This window comes from Aquila chrysaetos, chromosome 10 (genome assembly GCF_900496995.4).
Source record: "Aquila chrysaetos chrysaetos chromosome 10, bAquChr1.4, whole genome shotgun sequence".
Taxonomy (NCBI): Eukaryota; Metazoa; Chordata; class Aves; order Accipitriformes; family Accipitridae; genus Aquila; species Aquila chrysaetos.
Window position 1 is genome coordinate 30043734 of NC_044013.1, and position 19716 is coordinate 30063449.

The 19716-nt window shown below is 46.6% G+C and overlaps 1 protein-coding gene across 4 annotated transcripts in view; it reads right to left on the bottom strand.

Annotated features, from left to right (window-relative positions):
• Positions 1–45: 45 nt before the first annotated feature.
• Positions 46–19716, bottom strand: part of BOK (BCL2 family apoptosis regulator BOK) — a 36830-nt gene continuing 17159 nt past the window's right edge. For all 4 annotated transcript variants that reach the window (XM_030027983.2, XM_041126603.1, XM_030027982.2 and 1 more), the window contains 3 exons: positions 15747–15875; positions 8398–8561; positions 46–3313 (listed from right to left, as the gene is read on the bottom strand). In XM_030027983.2, the coding sequence (XP_029883843.1) occupies positions 3188–3313; positions 8398–8561; positions 15747–15875 (419 nt within the window). In that variant the 3' untranslated portion in view covers positions 46–3187. The remainder of the gene's footprint in view (positions 3314–8397; positions 8562–15746; positions 15876–19716) is intronic.

Below are 19716 nucleotides of genomic sequence, written 5' to 3' on the forward strand. Positions count from 1 at the left end.
TGGTTTTCTTTAACAGCTAAATAAATTAGACACACTCCTAGGACCTTCACCAATCATATAAAAGGAAAATGTTTATTGGGGTGATAAACAACCAACCCTGATGTCTTCCATCAGGTAGGATTGGCCAAAAGGGAAAGAAAAATCACAGAGCCTCAGAACTGTTGAGATCGTAAGAGACCTCTGGAAATACTCTGAAATGCCAAAATATTACAACTAAACCTGAATGCAACATAAATACTCGGCTGAATCAGGCTCGACTGTTGCTTCCCAAATGCACAGCGGTGTGCACAATTCTGTTTGCTGTTTATTTTGGTAGCAAGACTGGTGCCGATGTGGTTATTGCAGAATGAGTGAGAAGGGTAAAAATATCACCCTGGTTTAACACTAAGTGCAAGACAAACAGCACACTGTTTAGCTCCGGTAGGTAGGCTGCAGGGATTAGCAAATGCAACAAGACAGACGAAAGCCAGGGAAGTCTGAAATCTATTTGTGGGGAGCTCCACCACCTCTTCATTATCAGCAGTTTCCAGACTGAGTCTTTGTCTGCCTGCCTCTGTAACCCCCTTCCCACCCACACACATTCCTTTCCAGCAATGCTGGTTTATTTGGCTTATCATTATCTTTTTGTTAAACCCACTTAATTAGCACATTTAACTCTTTATGATCCTTAATAGTCCGTCCCGTCCCCCGCCCCGATATCACTTGTTTACTGAAAAAGCAGTCATAGCCTTAAGTATTACATTAAAAAACAGCATCTAAATTTAGAAAGGTCTTGACAGTCCCAGCCTACGACTGTGCTAGCTCTGTTAATTCACATACACTTCATAAAACACTAGGCATGATAAGGCAAGCTGGACTTTACGAGCTGCGAAACTGTCCAAGCCAAAGCCTGCACGCAACCAGGGTATTTCCAGAAATCCAAAGTCTACTTTTTCATAAGCTCCTTTAAAACAAGGAAGCTGCAACGAACTATGCTGCTTTTACTGCATCTATTGCAGCTCAGAGGGGATCCTCACTGTGCTGCTCAAGGCATAATGAGTTTACTTCACTGTGTATGCTATACCTGGTCTAAGTTTCCATAGCCAGATCTATCAGGAATCTAAGGAAGAAAATCCCAAGTGGGAGAGGTGTCAGCAAAACCCCTAATACCGATATAATTATGTCAGGAAAAAAAAAAAAATCCTTTGGCAACTTGATTTTATTTGGGGAACTGCTGCAAGTTTTACACATACACAAAAATGCACCAGCCTCAGGGCACCATCAGCTGCATCCACACTGGGAACTTTGCCAGTATAACCCCCCGCAACTTTTAATAGCATAGCCAAAGTCTGCCTAGACACTATCAAAGGCAGCACGCAGCTTCGATATGGAACAGGAGGCTTTCTCTTTCTCAGTGTTTTTATTGGGGGACTGGGGCAAAGGGAGGTTGTCTTACGGGTTTTGCTCCACAAGAATTACTTTACTACTGAAAAAGTACCAGTAGACTGAGCTGGTAGAGCACCATTCACTGCGGGTGTAGTACTACGGGTAAAGCTGGGGCCAGTACCCGTATGTCAAGGCATCAGCAGAGTGCAAAAGGCTAGACCAGTCAAAAGCAGGACTGTGCAAGGGTATAACCACCTACATATCCTCTGCCAGTGGTTCTCTTGGTCAGAGCACAACACTAGTAACTGCTAGCAGAAACCCTTTGCACAGATATAACCAAAAAGTAAAAGCTTTGCTTCATTCTCAAACCCATTTGTAACTTCTGGATGGAAACAGCAAAGCCCCTCTAAACACAGGGTGTGGGAGGAAAATCAGGAAGAAAGCCCAGCAAAAACTCCTATAACGCCACATGTTCTTAATCCAGAAGAGCGTTTTTCTGCAACGCCACGCTCCCGGGAGCAAGGCACCAAGCAGGCTGTCTCCTGCAAGGCTTTGGCAGTGAAAAGGCTCCATAGCCTTCCCCTTCTGTTGGTGAAAACAGCACGTTTCTGACATGGTAGCAACATGGGTTAAATTCCTAGCAGGAACCGGGTGAGTTGTAGTTTTAACACGTTAACACGTTCTACCAGGGGAAAAGCTGAAGTATTTTTAGCATGGCCCGAGTGTTTGTCTGTGCACTGTTCTGGCCTTTTTTGGAATTTTTAACTCTGGAAACAAATACAATACCATTTGCAATAGTGAAACACTACCTATTTTCTTTTATTGTTTACCACAAAGACGACTGCAAGTTGTACTTCCTAAGACATTAAAGGAGAAACATAAATCAGCTACTTTTGACACGGCTTTCCCCCTTCACAACACCACACAGTTCACTTACTGTTTCCCTAATTCCTGCCCATGCCCCCCAGCCTTTCCTACTTACATGCTTAGCTCTGACGAAATCTCAGTGGAGAAAACATTTTTCTTCATTATGAAATTCAATCCCTAGTTGTTGCTTGAAGGCGTTGCCCCTTGCTCTCCTGTTTGAAATAGCGTGCGAGCACAGTTAAGATAGGTCAACAAAATACACTTGCAAACGGCATCGCATGCAACTGCCCTCTAGTCCTGCCCCTCACACAGCCACTCAGTCCGATTTCCAAGATGTGTCGGGGAGAAGCATCTGATGACAATATGTTTGGTTTTATCACGTTAAAACCTCACAGCTGCACTATCCCCTCCACCATGCTGTGCTGGGGCAGAGCCCAGCAAGTCAGAGTTAAGTATAAAGGAGGAGATGGAGTTTAAGCACAGATGTAACACCAAGAATCAACGTAAGGCGAGTCCGAGGACTGAAGGGGGAACTACATGGAGCAAAGGAGGGAGTCTCCCCCTCTCCTATTTTCTATCCCATTTCAAATAATATCCCCTTCCTCCTCCCCTCTGTCTGGCACTAGCATAAACATGCAACAGAGCCATAAGGACCAGATGTCTGACAGTCCACGCTGCACATAGCTGCAATCAGGGTGCCCGGGGACTGGCAGTGTCCAGGCCACACACCCAAGTCACCCAGGGAAACAAGACTCTTGAAAGGATTAATGGCAAGAGAGGCTCCTGTGGCTGCAAAAAGGAGACTGTGGTTGATCATCTGCTCCCAGCTGAAGGGAGAGAACAAGCCTTTCGTTTGTCCTGGTTCTTCTCTTCCTCCTCTTCAGATTGCCATTACCACTGCTTCTGGAGCGGGGCAGGAGATGGGGTAGGGGGGGCTGCACTTGGCAACTTGGATTCATCTCTCGGGCAGCAGGACGAAGAAGATAGCCTTGAGGAAGTGACCAAAGCTGCAAACAGCTGCCACGAGCCAGTGAGAGCGAAGGCTGGGGTCAGTATTCACCACACATTTTGTGATGTCTGCCTAATGAGGAGGGAACAGAGATCGTCAGAGAGATGCTCAGAACCACATCAGCCACCACTGCAAACTCTCCTGGCCCCACAACCCACGGCACTGTAACACCACAGCACTACCACAGCTGCAGCACCGCTTTGCCACACTGTCAACAGCCACAAATGCTTGCTCTGACACTTCCACACACTGCAAGTTATTAAATCAGGCTCAAGAGCTCTGTGAAATACACTTTCTTCATTCTGCATCAACAAGGTGAAGTATCCCCCTTTTCAGCGACCCCTGGGGGAAGAAATGTTACAGATGATTATCAAGCATTTTCCATTTTGAATAGCTAAATAAAAGAAAGTTTCTTCCCTGTTTGAAAAGGGCTAGGAAACCTTGACAATATCAGCATTCTCATCCTTTTCTGTAAAGCAAGATGCTTCCCAGAAGTTGTCCTGCTTAGTATCAGCAGCAAGCTACTTGCACTTTTTCTCTTGCCTTAATGTTTTATTTGGAACTCATTCAAGCAAGCCAACCCCCAATTTAAAACTAAAGCAATGCAAGCTTTGTTTGTGGAAATATGTATGCTGGCAGAGATGCCTCCCAGACGCGTGGGGCCAGATTTAAAGATCACTTGGGCAGCTGGTTTCAAGTATTAACAAGAATAGAAGCTGGCCTGCAATGAATAAAAAATAACAACAATCCAGCAAATTCATGAAGACAGGATCTCAGCTGGCATTGGGAGGAGAAGGTGGAAAGTATCTGGAGGGTAAAGGGAACAGGACAGAGGTAGATAGAAAATTGCACCTTCTGGTGGGGGAAACAAATTAAAGTTCTGCCAGCAATATAATTGAGTTTGTGGTTAAACTTCAGCCTAGCACAAGGAGATATGGACTGTAGTTCTGTAACAGAGGGAGCACTGTTAGCACATCAACTTGATGTGGTTTTCAGAAATGGCTTTTGGGTGGCAAATGTGAACAAGAATCGGGTCACAAAGAGGATAAATATTCATCAGCCCCAAAAGCTTTTTTCATTACAAGCTTAGCTCAGCAGTCTTCCAAGTTTGCCTTCTAACACAAGTCTCTCATTGACCAAGCAGAGGGAAGTCAGACTCTCAACCCTGAGATGTTCCTCCCATAAAATGGGACACAAGAGATGCTGAATACTGCAACAATACTGCAACCAGCATTTCCCCTTTGTTCAAGACATGGGTGAGCCTCGCCTGACCCACCTTGATAATAATTACAAGAAAACAAAAGGGTAACTGAAGGGTCAAATCCCTGTGTCTGGTTAGTGAGTACAGCTGCACTAACTGACTCCACCGTCATCTACAGACCAAAGGTCTGTTGACAGCAGCCTCAACAGCCTCCCACACAGTTCCAGCAGTTCCTCCCTCATGAGGAAGTCTGAAAGGCTGGCATGCTGAATCACTCCACACCACTGTTCTGCAGGGAACATTAGGAGATGATGAGCCCACGAATAACTGACAAGTAGAGATTGCTGGAGGAATGAATACAGGCATGCAAGGATGGGAAGAAACACGATGACAGGAGGAAGCTGAATCAGCACATGGACTGCTCCTGAGGCTGAACACCAAGGTGTGGAAATGCTGCTGCCTATAGCTACAAAAGCACAAGCAAACTTAGCAAACAGCCAAGACAGCACATAACACAAGATGCTGCAATGTAGCACTGGTGGTTATAAGTACTTTCTCTATATTGTGGAGGCAAGTAAAATGGGTCTGCCTAAATGCTTTCTGTGATGGCTTAGCAAACTCGCCCCGTTTGCATTTGAAAAAAAGTCTGAGCTGATTCAGCCTGTCCAATTTTAGGGACTGGCATAGAGTCATATTTAAAACACAGTTGTGTCATGCTGTCTCTTTTGTCAAGAAAAGTCATGATGTGCAGGTACCTGTCTGAACATGTAGTCGGATGTTAGGGTAGCTGATCAATAAGAAACCTAAGCTCTGAAGGGCTTTAGTGCCTCATGTGAACCAGTACAAGGCCCAAATATGTGCAGAGGGTTAACTTCCAGGTGAGAACATGTGAACTCCTTAAAGCTGTGCTGTGCCCTACCAAAGGCAATGACCTCACTGCAGCTAATCAGTGCAGCTAAGCAAGAGGAGCTGCAGTCAGAAGCACTTACAAATTTGTATCGTGCTCGCTTAGATAAACAAAATTGCTCAGCTGTTTAACAATTGCCTTAGCTATTGTTATCCAAATAAAGCATACCTGATAAGGCACTGGAATTGAAAATTTCAAAGTTACTTAATAAAACAGGTCTTTGAGTCTTGTGAGGCATTGATAAACTGTTGCAACAGCAGTTTGATCCTCACCTGTTAATTATTGAAACAAGTTCAAGTCTCATGCTCCTCTGTAGCAAATGTATGTAACAGCTGTGGAAAAATAATAATAATAATAAAAAAAAATCTTTCTATTCTACTGAAAAGCCACTACTGAGGCTGCAAACTCTCCCCAGGGAGAGATGATGCCTCAAAGGATTAAACATTTCTTGTTTCTCCCAAGAGGTTTGTTTTGGGTTGGGCTTTGTGGGGGTAGGGTCTTTCTCCACCCTGTGGAAGCAGTATGGGAACCTACAGCTGAGTGGAGATTTTCAAATGCCTTTCCAAGGTCTCCACAGTGGATTTTCTGAAACAGCTCGGAGCATAGTGGTTCCTCTTGGCAGCCTCAACCTGAACCGACACGTAAGAGACAGGGGCCATGTGCACAGGGGAAACAAGGACTCCGTGCCAAGATAAACCAACAACCAGCTAGGTCAGGCAGCAGATGAAAAGGTCCCCACTACAGAGCTGTTTCGCCTGACCCATTTGTGAACAAGGCTGGGAAATTTCACACTGCAGTGCGTAGATCAAGAGGAAGAACATTCAGGGAAGCACAGCACAAGATGGCAAGAGGATTAGCAGCCTTTCCCCAGACTGAAGGAACCACTCATTTCTAGAGGGAAAATATCTCCTTGTTGCAGCCCGAAAGTGCTGATAAGGGTACTGGACACGGGCCATAATCAGCACAACCCAGCAGCTTTTACAGTAGTTTTGTTTGATTGGGGGCAGTGAGATTGGCTTCCCTTTCTTAGGGCCAGATCCCAGGAGCAAGCAGCGTAGGTACAGCAACTGCAATAGCAACACGCTGGCCATCCAAAGAGGCATGATCAGCAGAAGGAGCTAGCAGTGGACAGGACTTATCTCCTCAGCTGCAAAGAACCATTTCTGGTCTGCGGATGGGTTTTGCAGCTTGTTTGCTATGCAACAACCTTTCCAAAAATATCCAATTTGGAACTATCAAAACACCCTGTTTTGAACTCTAACAATGTAATACAAAAATTAAAACAAGATGCTAACTTATCAGAACATGCATGTTTTACCAAAACAAAGAAAAAAAATTAGTTGGAAACTAGTAGGAGACACATTCCTATGCCACATTTCAATTTTACTGCAACTGGATTTTTTCCAAAGGAAAAATGGTTTCAGAGAATATATTTCAACCAGCTCTACAGGTACCCAGTTAAGGTAAGCCTCAAATGATACTGAGGCAGGGTTTTCACAGGCAGGAACAGTGCTACTTACTCGGTTGCTTTCCCAGGATATCCTCTTCACCTACCTCGGCACAATTATTTGTGCAGACACAAAATGAAACAGATCAGGGCATTCAAATCAAAGGTTACTTTTCAGCTCAACCAAACAGTTCCCTGACTCAGTTGGCCTCAAGGTCATGCAGTTTTAGAGAGGCAGGGATGATTTAAGGTGGCAATGACACTTAGTAAATGCAAGGGATCCAAAATCCGAACAACTCTACTTTTCCAGTTGCCCTTCATCAAAAAGGTGCCTTCATTCCTGGAGAAACTAGGTGACTGAATCAGCTACAGGCACACCTGGGAAGTCTCAGCACAGAGCAGCAAAGCTCAGTTTAGAAAAGACATCCCCCTCTCTCCAGGTCTGTGCAGAGTAGGGAGCCTGACCGTTTCCTGACGGCTCAGGAATAAATATCACCTCTTGGAAAGGAGAGAGCTTGCCACTGCGGCTCAGTCTGGAAAGAGCGCATGCCTTGGGAACAAGATGTCCCTTGAGCTCAGTGCTGTCATATGGCAATATTTAGCTCCAGGCAGCATCTGCCAGGCAGTACACCAAAGTGCTTTGGGCTGTATCACTCCAAGGAGTGTCTATATCCCTGCCAGAAAGGCATAGAGACCCTGGTACATACATCACCCAGCTGCCAACCGCTAACATAGCCAACCAGTCATCTCAGTCTCCTGGGGAGGTCACTAGAAAGGTGTCTGGCTATTCCACAGCACCAAAGTAAAGCTCTTACTCTGAACCATCCTCCACAGGAGCATTGTATTTCCCACTGAGTACAGGGAGAACCAAAGAAATCGGATGCTTAAAGCCATATGATATGGAGCTACCCTCCAATGCAGAGCAGCACCATGCCTTACCCACAGTCTCAGAGCAGGCCAGTGACAGAGCCACGAGCCCTCCCACTGTCGATGGGTGTTATGAGTGCCCTACAAAGCATAAGTGTGCTACAATTTGAGCTACATAAGAAGGAGTTATTCATGGAGCATCATCAGGGTCAGGTCAGGGAATGGCACAAACTATCAGGTTTTAATATCCCTTTAAAATTCCTTATAGTGGCAAGTCACATTAATATACTAAGCTTTGACTCGGGGAACTGTGGGGAAGGTGAAAGGGGAATTAAGTTGACAGGACTCATTTTTTTCAGTTTCTAGAAAACAGTTGCCCAAGAGAATGATCCTTATTTACAGTCTTCCACTATGACTGACTGGCAGCTCCAGAGATACTCAGGTCAGGAACAGAAGAGGCCCTGGTGGGTCAAGATTGAATTCGTCTGGCACAGCTACACAGGAAGCTGAGGACCAGAATAGCTGATGATGTTGAGGATGGGACCACGAGGCAGTAACAGAGCTATATGGAGTCTAGCACAGGGGCAAGTAGGACAGTGGTGGCCACAGGGCTATAGAAGAGAATCTCATCCATTTTTTTTCTGCATAAAGCTGCAGTGGGCACACTCTCATTAACCAGGATATTTTCTGGTCTGCATATGTGCAAGCAAACTTGATCAGATAGCATCTCTTACCCAGCCTCCTCTCCTTTTCAGCCACGTCACCAAGGTCTTGCGGACAAACTCTCCCAGGCAATCTACAATGGTGTGAACCATGGCTGGCTGTGCATGCCGCACACAGTCCACTGCCAGCCCAGCTGCCACAGCATAGAGAGACACAACCTTGCCCCACGTGATGCCTATGAAAAGAAGAAAGGTCATTCAGATTTACACATGCACACATAGCTCAGTCTTGAATAATCAAAAGGAAACAGCTCTCCTTCATTACACATGCCCACACTGCATGTGTGCAGCTCTGAGTTCAGGTGCAGTCACAGTTCTGCATGCTTTCCACCCTGGTGGAAAAGAAATACTAAGGCACCAGGATTGGGGAAAACTCTCCACCTGGAGAAGCAGAATTAAATGATCTGACCTGGGCATGCTTTGACCTCCTCTGAACACTGGGTGCACAGCTTTGGAGAAAGCAGACCAAAGGCATCATCAAAATAGGGAAGATGTGCACCACCATGGTTTATATTGCCATTAACTCTCAGCCATGCACATGCTGCACAAGAAGTGATTGAATTCAAAGAGTTTGAGCAACCTGGGGGTTTTGTCACCAGCACAACTCTTAAATACCCTTAAGACAAAGCATTCTTGGGTTTTTTTTCCTAGATCAGAGGAGACTGTTCCAATGTGACACACAAAGCACACATGAAATAGGCATCTTCAGTCAGTTCTACCATGACATGAGCAAAAAAGGGAGGCAAAGCTACAGGGCCAAGATGGTTGCATCCTCCTTAATGTAAGGAGTACACCTCAGTCTCCACCTGAAAACCAGGTAACTTCAAGAGTTTTGCCACTCTGCCTTCAATACTTAACACTGCATCTCCTATCACACTGAAGGCAGGGCAGGGATGGAGTGTCAGTCAGTTATCTAATCTCCCAGAAACCAGCCTTCCTGCTAGGCTGACCTGCCAGCAGTGAAAGCTCCATGGAATTTGTCCCAGCAGCAGTCATCTTCCTGTTAGTGCTAGCGATAAGCGCTCAAGCTCAGCTCTTGGTACCAGAAAACCTCCCTGGGTCTCCCCTGCACTTACCAGCAGCACTGGGCATAAATCCTCCATGCTTGAATATTGCAGCCAGCAGTCCCTCATCAGGATCAGTGACCTGGAAATGCAACCTTTCTGCACCCTTGAAGAACAACTACAACAGCACAATGGCACATGGATTTCCTTTGGATCCACTAGGAAGCTGAATTCCCCCCTCACTTTATTGTCTGGAATAGCAGTATTTGACAAGTATATTGTGAAGTATTTTAGAGTGTTAAGTCTCTGTGGAATCTGTCCAAGGTCTCTCCCAAATGTAGTCAGAAGCTAAGTTTCAGTATTTAAAAACCACACAAAACTGTTCTTGCTGGGCTGCCACAAGAAAGCAAGCAGGTGAGAGGAAGGAAAGATTAGTTCAGTCACTAGCTCTAAGGACCAGAAGGGCTTAAACACACGATCAGAAAACTGAATGCACTCAGCAATCTATCAGCTAAGAAAGCAAACCCTTAAATACAATGTAAATGCAGTAAAGAGTCTCCCCCTCTTCCCTTCATTGCACTCCCAGATCCCAAGGCACCCTGACCTCTTTGGGACGGAGCTCCAGACTCCTCATGCCTGTTCACACTGCAGCAGAGCTCCCCGCATTCCTTTACAATACATACAGGTTTCAGAGCATTTCCACAATCCTTCCACTTAATGCCTCAAAAGGAACGCTCACACTAACACTTTTAGGAATTGCTTGCTTTTTTTTTTTAAACAAGTACTAACCTTCAGAGAAACTGTTAAAATGTCAGCCACAGGAATGGCTTGTTAGACTGAAGAAAAACCATTCAGTGTTCCAAAAAAGCCATTTTTCACTCATGACTGATACAAGATCAAAATCTACAGATGATCCTTTTGTAAGGCTCTGTAGCAACAGTAACAGCAGTAGCTCAGAGTCTCCTGTGATACTCTCCAAGATCAGAGGAAGTTACTAATATAGCTAAATTGGCTGTTATTCTGATTTTATTTTCTGAGTAGGCCCTGCAACATCCCTTCCCCAGAGCTGCCACTCAGGAAGTTCACTGCCTGTGTGGTATTCACACTATTTATCTGTCTTTCTCACACTGTGTGTCACCATGACAGCCAGCAGAACAGGCCAGGAAGAGGCTACGAAACCACGTGAGAAAACACTAGACAGAGGGCTTCTCCTGGCAAGAAAGAGGCTGTCCTGTTGCAGGTCAATACCTCTCCACCCAATGAAAGAGGCCTTAAAGGTTACCTCTTGCTGACCACAACCTCCTGGACCAGACCTTCAGCTGGCTTATACAGCTTTAGCGTAAGTCAATTTTTTACAGTGCTCCACCCCTGCCGAAACGTGGCTCCTTGCATCTTGAGTGACATGAGCCAAAGTTAGCCAAAATTTCAGGGAAGAGTTCACTGTCTTATTCCCAAGCTTTTACTGACAGCGTTCTTTCTTAAGCATCTGAAGCAAGTCCATTAGCTTTGAGATATTTACATGGCAGTAACTAAGACTGACAGGGGGCTGAGGTCACCCTGGTAGAGAAAGATGGCTGCAGTCTCGATTAGCTTTGTTTTAAATCCAAGTTTCTCTTTCCAACAGAAGAAAAGTGTATCCACAACCTAGACCCATGATTTCACCAATACACAGGAAAGCAGTTTGCTCTACAGATATGTCAGTCCAGGAATCTCCTCCCAGGGAGGATGGAGAGAAAGCCCTTCAGCTCTGGGTTCCCTGCCAAGGTTGCTATGTAGCGGTGCTTGCTGCAGGACTTGGCACAAGGTAAACGCTTCCCCAGCACACAGACAGAGCCCTTCTCCCTTTCACACAGACGGCAGAAAGAGGGCAAGCTGTTGGCCAATGCTTATCGTGGTGATGGATGTGAAGGGCTCAGCGGTCACTTCCCATTATCCTCCTCTTTACAGAGCATGCCTGTAAGGGTCAAACCAATCTTTCAGTCTGCTTTTCCTGTTACTGGCAGAGCTGGGCCATGGGGGTGAGGGAGGAGGAAATCCCCTCCTGATTTCTCTGCATGGAAACTCCTATTGCCACTGCTGGAAGCAGAAGATGGAAACAGCTGGCTGGGCTCCTCACCCGAGACGGGAGGGCTCAGCTTATGCTCTTGTTTGCACAAGACGTTGTAGGGGAGGCCTGAAGCAAGGGAAGAGCAGACACCCCTAACAGCTGCTCTAGATCAGAGCTGGGCCATGCCTGTGGCCAGTCCCTCTGCCCCAGGAAGGCTCTAGCAGCCACCCAGCCCCAGGGAAATGGGCCACAGCAGCCCCCATCTGCAGTTTTCCAGGACACCAGCTCCATTAACTTTTCTCTCTCAAGGACCCCCTTGGCAGGGGTAGAGGAGCACAATCTACTGAGAGAGCAGTGCCTCTGCCCTCTGTGATGTCCAGACCAGGGTCAGGGTGATGCTAGCTTGATGCGTCCCTCAGTATAAGCTGGAATTGCATCTGGCCAGTGCACATGAGCAGAGAAGACGCATTGTCTTGCTGCAAATTCCTCAAAGGGTCTGGCTGCCATCCACATTGGATGAAATGGGTACTCATCACCAAGCGAGACAATCTATTCACAGCTTCCCGCTGTGCAGAATAGCATGCACAGGAGCTAGCAACAAGAGGGAATGGAAAACTGGTCCAGAAAGGAGTGATAAAAAACAGAGAAAGCTTTGAAAGTTCTGCTCACAGAGATGGAACAAAAGGACATGGAAAAAGTGAAAAGCTTCTTAGAAGGCATTTTAAAAAATAAGAAATACAAGTTTCAGACTCAAGGCCAGTCATGGAGCTGAAGGTATGTAAACACTGGTGAGCCCAGGGGAAAATGAATTAGCAGGAGAGGACCGCTCTTGAAAGTGTTCCCACTGCATTTCAGCTTGCCTGCCCCAAGGGAGAGCTCAAGAAGCCATGAGACATGACTGTGCAGAGTCTCAGAGCACCACACTATCCAAGTTTACTCAAATAAACTTCCCTCTGCTCCACTCAGCATCAAAACCTAACTTGCAAATCAGACCTAAGAGAAACATGATCAAAGTGCTACATTTCAACAGCTGGGAGAATATAGCCAGATACAATATACTTTCCTCTGGTGGAGAGAAAATGCCAAGAGGGATGTGCACAAGACAGGAAGCTCAACTCATAAGGCCTAAGCAATGAGGAAGCAGTGGGATGCATTTCTAACAGCATTTGCTCCTGCAGGGGAAAGTATTTTCTCCTGAGAACCCATTAACCATGCATCCTTGTTGTACAGGGTTCACTTCAGCCCAAGCACTCTTGATTAAAAACTGACGAGCACCCAAACCAATACAAAATCAAGATGAAAGCTTTTAAAGAGCCCTCATGCCTAGCAGCTCTTACCAACCAGAGGAAACTGTTTCCTTTAGGAAAGGAAAATGCATCTCCCTTTTCTGCTTCTGTTTTTCCACTAAGTGACCCCATCCTTCTGGGATTTATTTAAACAGCTCAGCCAAGCCCCAATCCAAAGCCTGTTAAAGTCAGTGAAAAGTCTCTTGCTGGCTGCAGAGCAGCTTTGGACCACACACCAGCACCACTGGTATTATCACAGAGGTGATGCTGCTGCAGATCCTTCAACATCCAAAGCAGGTCAGGGCTCTGCGGTGCCAGACCCCACACAGATAAGCTCTCCTTGCCCTGAATAACTAACAGGTTGTATGGAAACAGGGAAGCAAAACACAGCTTGAGCTGTACCATGCTCCGTGACCTGCTCCCTTTCTGCCTATATTCTCAGCTGTCAACCTTGCTATAATTGGGATTCAAGCTGTCCTTGCTACACCAGAGAAAAGCCAAACCTGAGATAACTGGAACAGACAATGCTCTAAAGTCAAATATGGCACAATGTACCTATGCAGTGGGACCAACAAGTATGCCAGACGTCCTCAGTCTTGCCTTCTTGAGAGGTCTATGTAGGCCTTGTGCTTAGTCAAGACTTGTAGACAGCATGGACAGGAAGTGAGCACAGCCAGAGCTACAGTGTGAAGACTCAAAACCAGACCAGAGTGTGGAAGAAGGCCATGTAAAAGACTGAGGAGATAACTTCTCCAGCAAGATAGGGTCAAAATCCCCCACTCCCTTGCTGGAAAGGCATTGCGAGTGACTAATGGGGCTCCCCTGACTGTCTAGGCACTGCAGTGTCAGGCTGTAGCTGTTTTCTTAATAAACTGGACAGTGAAAAATATGCTGAGATGCTTTAGCCATTGGTAATTGGCATGAAAACTCAGACTGCACTTGAGTCTCTGGTTTCCTTTGCTCAGTAAGAGCCTCTTTCCCCTGAACTATGAAAAAAAATAGGAATGAATGTCTGGCTGCCACAGCCAACTCTGATTTGCTGGATTTAGCGTTAAATGCTGAGTCTTGAGACTGCAGTTGGGATCCAGGAATGTTAAAAATCAGCAAACTCCTCCCCCTCTGCCATTCAGCACCCTTCTAGCAAAAGAAGTTACAATACTGAATTGATAAAAGCAATTGAATACACAGCCCCAGCTTCATGCTCACAGGTTATCCTGTTAGCTGCTCTGAGGCAGAGCTGAGAAAGAACAAAAAACAGAGCATACAGAGCACTGGGAAGGTTTGAATCCATCCCCTGCGCAGCCAGCCAACTGCCAGCCATTTATGCAGCATGGTGTCCACAGATGAGGGGCAACACTAGCAACAGAGCTTAAGCCTGGGCTTCTGCCATGTTCCTAAAGACTCTAGCATTGCTAGCCTCAAAGGGCTGAGTCCAGATCCCATTCTTACTACCCTGAAAACCCCAAGTTTAGAACCAAGAGTTACAATTTCTAGCTTTACTTTCAACAAAACCATTTTAAACCATCCACACTTTTCACTTCACTGCTGAGCTGAGAATTTGAAGAACACACAAAAAACATGCAGCTCTCAATGAATCTGTCAATATACATTGGTGAGAGCGGGACTCCCAGAAGCCAGTAGGGCTTTCTCCCCAGCATCATGTTTATGCAGCATAGCAGCATGCACAGTCTGCTCTACCTGCAGCCATCCCCCTTTCTGGCTTAATTCCTGTGTCACTTCAGCTTTGGAGGTGGGCCAGTTCTGATGTAGTCAGCTATAGTCATCTAAGAAGATAACCTACTTACCTGCAATGCAAATACCTGAGCGTGTAGACTTGAACTTCGTTTTTCTATAGGCTTTGATGCAAGTAAAGCTCTGCACTAAGTGACAAGACAGGGCACCTGCACTTTGAACACAGCCATGCTCAGACATTCCCGCCATACTTGCCCAGCTCTTGCTTTCCAAGCCCATATGGCCTCCCAAGCCAGCCAAGCGCAAAGGCAATCTGCATTCCAGGCATGCTCTGAAAGGGTGCTGAGGGCTGCAGAACTAGCCACAGAATCCAATTCCATCCATTTCCTATGACACAGCATCAGTTTCCCTGATCTGGGGAGTTTTCACACTACTATGCTGTCAGCAAGTAGCTGTCTTTGTTTTTTTCTTTTTATTCATTTGTTTGTTTCCAGTCTCTAACATATACTGTTCCTCTCATGGACAACACAATGAGACATTGCAGAAAACCTACAATGGCATCAGGACTTGCCTGACCTAAATCTCCATCTAAAATGTTTCTCTTCCCTTGATTCCCCCGGGCTGCATTCCCAATCACAGGCAGGGACTGTTTTCGGGGAGGCTGAGGTTCCCTCGCAGGAACATAGCACAGAGCGTATCTTTGCTTTTGACAGTCACCTCTGGGACCAAACAGAAGCAGAAGAGCATTCATGTCGAAGCAGTGAGAAAGCTCAAAGCACCTGCTTGTCTGGAACAGCTAGCCTCGAGGGCCAAGGCTCCTGTCTCTCTGAGTATGAGAAAGGAGAAGCAGCAGGCTCCATTGCAGTTCTGGCTATTGCTGGGGAAAAGGAAGCCAGAAAGAGAGGAACTCCCTTGTGATGAGTCGGTTCTGGCTCCTAGCATCAGCAGCATGAGCTGGAACATGGGAGACTCCCATGTAATGAATCTTCTCCAGTTGCCAATGATGAGCAAAGGAGCTTGGAATGAGCGACCTCCCTGTGCAATGACGTAATACCACCTCCTAATGAGGAAGGGCAGGAGATGCCTTCTAGAATGAGCGAGAACCTGCCAGGAGGATATAATAAAACAGGGCATTTCCCTGCCAGAACAACAGAGCATAGAGGAGCTCTCATTAATTATTAAGGCAGGGCACACTGCCAGACTGCCCACAGCCCTTCAGAAACCAGGCCCCATCTTGCAGGCTATCCCAGAAACATGCCTTCTCCAAGAGAGGTGGCTCCATCCTGTTCCTTTCTGCCCAGCCCTGTCTGCATATCTGTCAGGGCACAGTACCTGCAGTGAAAATCTGCGCAGCTACTGCCAGGAAGGCGTCCGTCACCACCGTCTCTGAGTGCAGCGAGATGTTCAATTGGCGGGCAATATTCCGGTAGACGTTGGGGCGAATGTATTCCAGCTCATCCCCTGGAAACAAAGTCAGGAGTCAGCACACAGAACACCAAGTCCTGCTCTCACTCTGTAGGAGTTACAGCTGGGGCCACCCCATGTATCCCTTCAGCCAAAAAGATTTAACCCCAGCTCCACCTTAGTTTAAACAGGCAGCAGAGTGCTTGGGGTCATTTAGATGCAACCCCCTGCCACCTGCACCCTGTTTTCCTACTATCCTCTGCACCTGGGACTTTTAAATGGCATGGGGACAGGCAGCGGCCCTGTACCAGTGGTGTGGCTGCAGTAATCCCTGATATAAATGATGTTCCCAGGCTGGCTGCCTGCCTTTCCTCCAACAAAGGAGGCCTCAGATAAGCAAAGCCATCTCATTTTTCTTCAGAAGTGAAAAGGAGGCATGTACATCTACGTAAGCTTTTGAGAGATACGCCCTTTCTCAACACCCCATCAGACTTGTACAAAAAAGCCTCATGATAAGAGCAACTCAAGAATGCTGGAGGCTGATGAAAGCCAAGGATCCACCCAGAACTGCACAACATTAATTGAGCAGAGAGACTATCAGCTCAGCTATTTTATGCTCACACAGGCACCGAGTGATGATGTAGATTTCTTTCTCTCCTCCAAACAGTTAGAGAGATGTTCGTTTGCCTGGCTGACTCCTCAGCAACAAGGTTCCTGACACACACACAGACATGTGCTTTCACCTCCAGGTTGTTTTCTCCCCATCTGGGAAATGGTTGGAGGTGTTAGGCTAGCTTGAAGACCAAGATGGAAATACTAAGGACGAGCAGAGAACCTCCTCCCTCCCACAGGTTTGCACTATGGAGCCTGGGCAAGAGCAGTAAAGCTTTTCCTCTGTAGCAAAACAAACCATTTTTGAACAGTAGAATTAATAAAGCCCAGTTTCCAATGGATTTCTCTCTATAGGAGTTCACAGATACTTAACAAGGGTTGCACAGCTGCTGTAGGAGCATTACACAATGCAAAGGTTGCATGGGACCAAGGCCCTTTGTGCACAGAGAGTCCTATTTGGTTTAGATTTAGAAGGATGCTCTGCATCCTTCTCCTGCACAAGGGTGCTCTGGGGCACCCAGTGGAAGAGGAGAGCTGTCACAACAGCTTTACATCCCACTGCAAGACCCAGATGACTTGCCCTACTCAGAGGGCAACTGATCCACCTGAAAATTTCATTTAGATGGGGACCCAAAAGGAAGATGACACCCCCGTCAGGAGCTTGTTAGAGAGTCATTAGCTACTGTACCTTGATTCATCTAACTGGTTACTGGCACACAGCACAGTATGGGCAAAGCCCAGCTCTACAGAATTCCACAGACAAGCTCTCCGGGCCCTTTGTGTGTGTGTGTGTGATTGTACGACACGATCTGATGGCAAGAGGAAACCCTGCCAACACATGGTCAGCCCTGATAAGAGGAAACATTACTTGCAGTACTCAACAGCTGCTTTCTCCTCCCAGGGAGCACACAGGCTTCCCTGTAAATGCAAGGAAACGGGGATAGCCCTGCCCGCGGTTAGCTGAGAGGGAGGCATGGGAAGCTGGGATCAGCACTTGGTAGCCTGCCACCATTACAGCTTTTAACAAGCAGTGCCTGGAGGCCCCAGATGAGATCTGGTTTTGGTTGGAGGCACATATGCTGCTAAAGCGGGCCCTGCCCTGCAGCAATGCACAGGGCAGACAAAAGCAAGCAGAGGAAGAAATGCACAGGAAAAGCAGAAGAAAGCAGTCCCAGGCTCAGGGAGACTCCCTGGCAGCCCCAGGACTTCTCCAGCAGCACATTACATCAGTGGCCATCTTTGGTTTCCATGTTCAGATGCCCAACTGGCACTTTGCAACATTTAGAGCAATTTCTGTGCTTCTCCTCCTTCCTCCAGTAATCATGGAGGAACAAGTAGGGCAGCAGTGACAGTTCCCACATGCAGAAGCTCAGTGCAGAGGTGAAAGGGCCCTTGTCCAGGTCTTGACCACAGAAGAGACAAGTTCAGATAAACCAGACCTCTGACACATATGGCAGGTTGGTCTGGAGTGTCTCATTTGGCCATACCATTAGGTTTTGCCACCTCTGACTCATTAATTGCACTAATTAGCTGTTAAGCCTCACTGAGCTGATGGGCTATCACTCCCCAAGACTGCAGCTGCATTGCCTGTGCCCAGCACCTCTGCTGGCCCACCAGTCAGTTCATCGGACTCTGTGTGCAAGAGGGCTAGGAAATACTCCAACTTCTCATCTCCACAGGCTTCTCAGCACTATCATGGAGGAAAAACTGGTCTTGCTTGTTGCATTGCTTAGTAAGCAGCGAAGGAGGTGGCTGGATACCACTCGGCCTTGTACTGCTTATAGCAGCAAAGGGGAAAAGAAAGGGACAGGCCATGTGGCAGGTGGAGTTTCTGAACAAACAGGACAGAAACAACTCTTCATCCTAATAAGGAGGACTGCTCACCCTTCTTGTTGCATGGGTACCACATGGCGCTCTCCAAACAGATTTGCTCAGAGAAGGCGCCAAGTTCCTGGGACTATCAGCCAAATCTTTCCATCTGGACACGAATAAGTAACAGGAGAGTCACCCAGAAGACCACTTCAGATCCAGTCTGCCACCTGTTTGCACTTTAACATGCTCCTGGACACCCACAGAAGATCTGGTTGAAAGCAAACAAGTCTCAACCCCAACCCAGGCAGAGAAGAAATGGAGAAAAAAAACAGGCAGTGAGATTGACAGAAGAACAAAAAAAAAAAAACCCAAAGACCAAACAACCACTGGAAACAAAAATAGAAGTAAAGTCAGCACAGGAGAGAAAAAGAATGAATGAAGAAAAAAAAAAAGTCAGTTAAAAGAAACACAGCTATGCCTTAAAAAGAAATTTGGGATAATATCAAACAGAAGCAGAAAGAAAGGGGAGAAAGTGGGGGAGACCAGCCTGGTCCTGAGTTCATTAGGCCCAGCTAAAGGTTACTTCACCAGACTTATTTGAACTTTGATGTAATTAAATCAGATGCAAACGCTAGTGGTAGTTTCCAAGCCAGACATGAACTAATATACCAGCCCGCAGGCAAAGAGGGATGTTGGAAGCAACTTCCAAGAATGAGGGTGTCAGCATCCCAAAAGACAAATGGCTAGACTTGAGCACACAGGAGGCTAAAACCTGAAGCAAAAGGCCAGGCAACTGTCAGCATTTAGAGGGTGCTCCTGATACAAGCACAATCCAGAGCATGCCTTCATGAAGCAGCCTACAGGCATAATCTTCAAATTGCTCTCCCTGCAGCCCCAGCAGTCACCTGGCCACGAGGGGGGCTGGCTAGTGTGGGCACTGAATGGCAGTGTAAGCTAGGCAACATCAGCCAACTCCTCCTTGCTCCAACAAAAAGCAAGAAAACTCATGTCTTGCTGATTAAGGTAGGCAAAGGAAAATTAAACACACTGTCAACACACTGTCATCGAAAAGCAGCTTTTATAAATCTCCAGTGTGCATGGTCTAAGCAACTACCCCCAAATTAAACGTCCTCGCAGCTGGGCGAGCAACGGATGAAGCCCAAGTCTAGAGGTAGCAGTACTCTACTAGATGCCAGCTTGGGCTGCATCACAGCAGCCAAGTCAGCTGCATCCAGAGAAAACACTGCAAGACTTGTTAAAATGCCAAGCTGAGAGAGACTACTGAAACTACTGTGAAAACTGTTACACAGCTGGAGTTTTATGCAGATAAAATTAGTTTGCTGTTGGGCTTTCTTGGACTGCATCATGCTTTTAAGTTATTGCAAGTCCTCAGAAAAAAGTAGCTCTGCAGAAACACTGTGCTAAGCAGTGCTCCAAGGGACTGAGGAAATGCAAGTAAAGGAGCTGTTTAGGG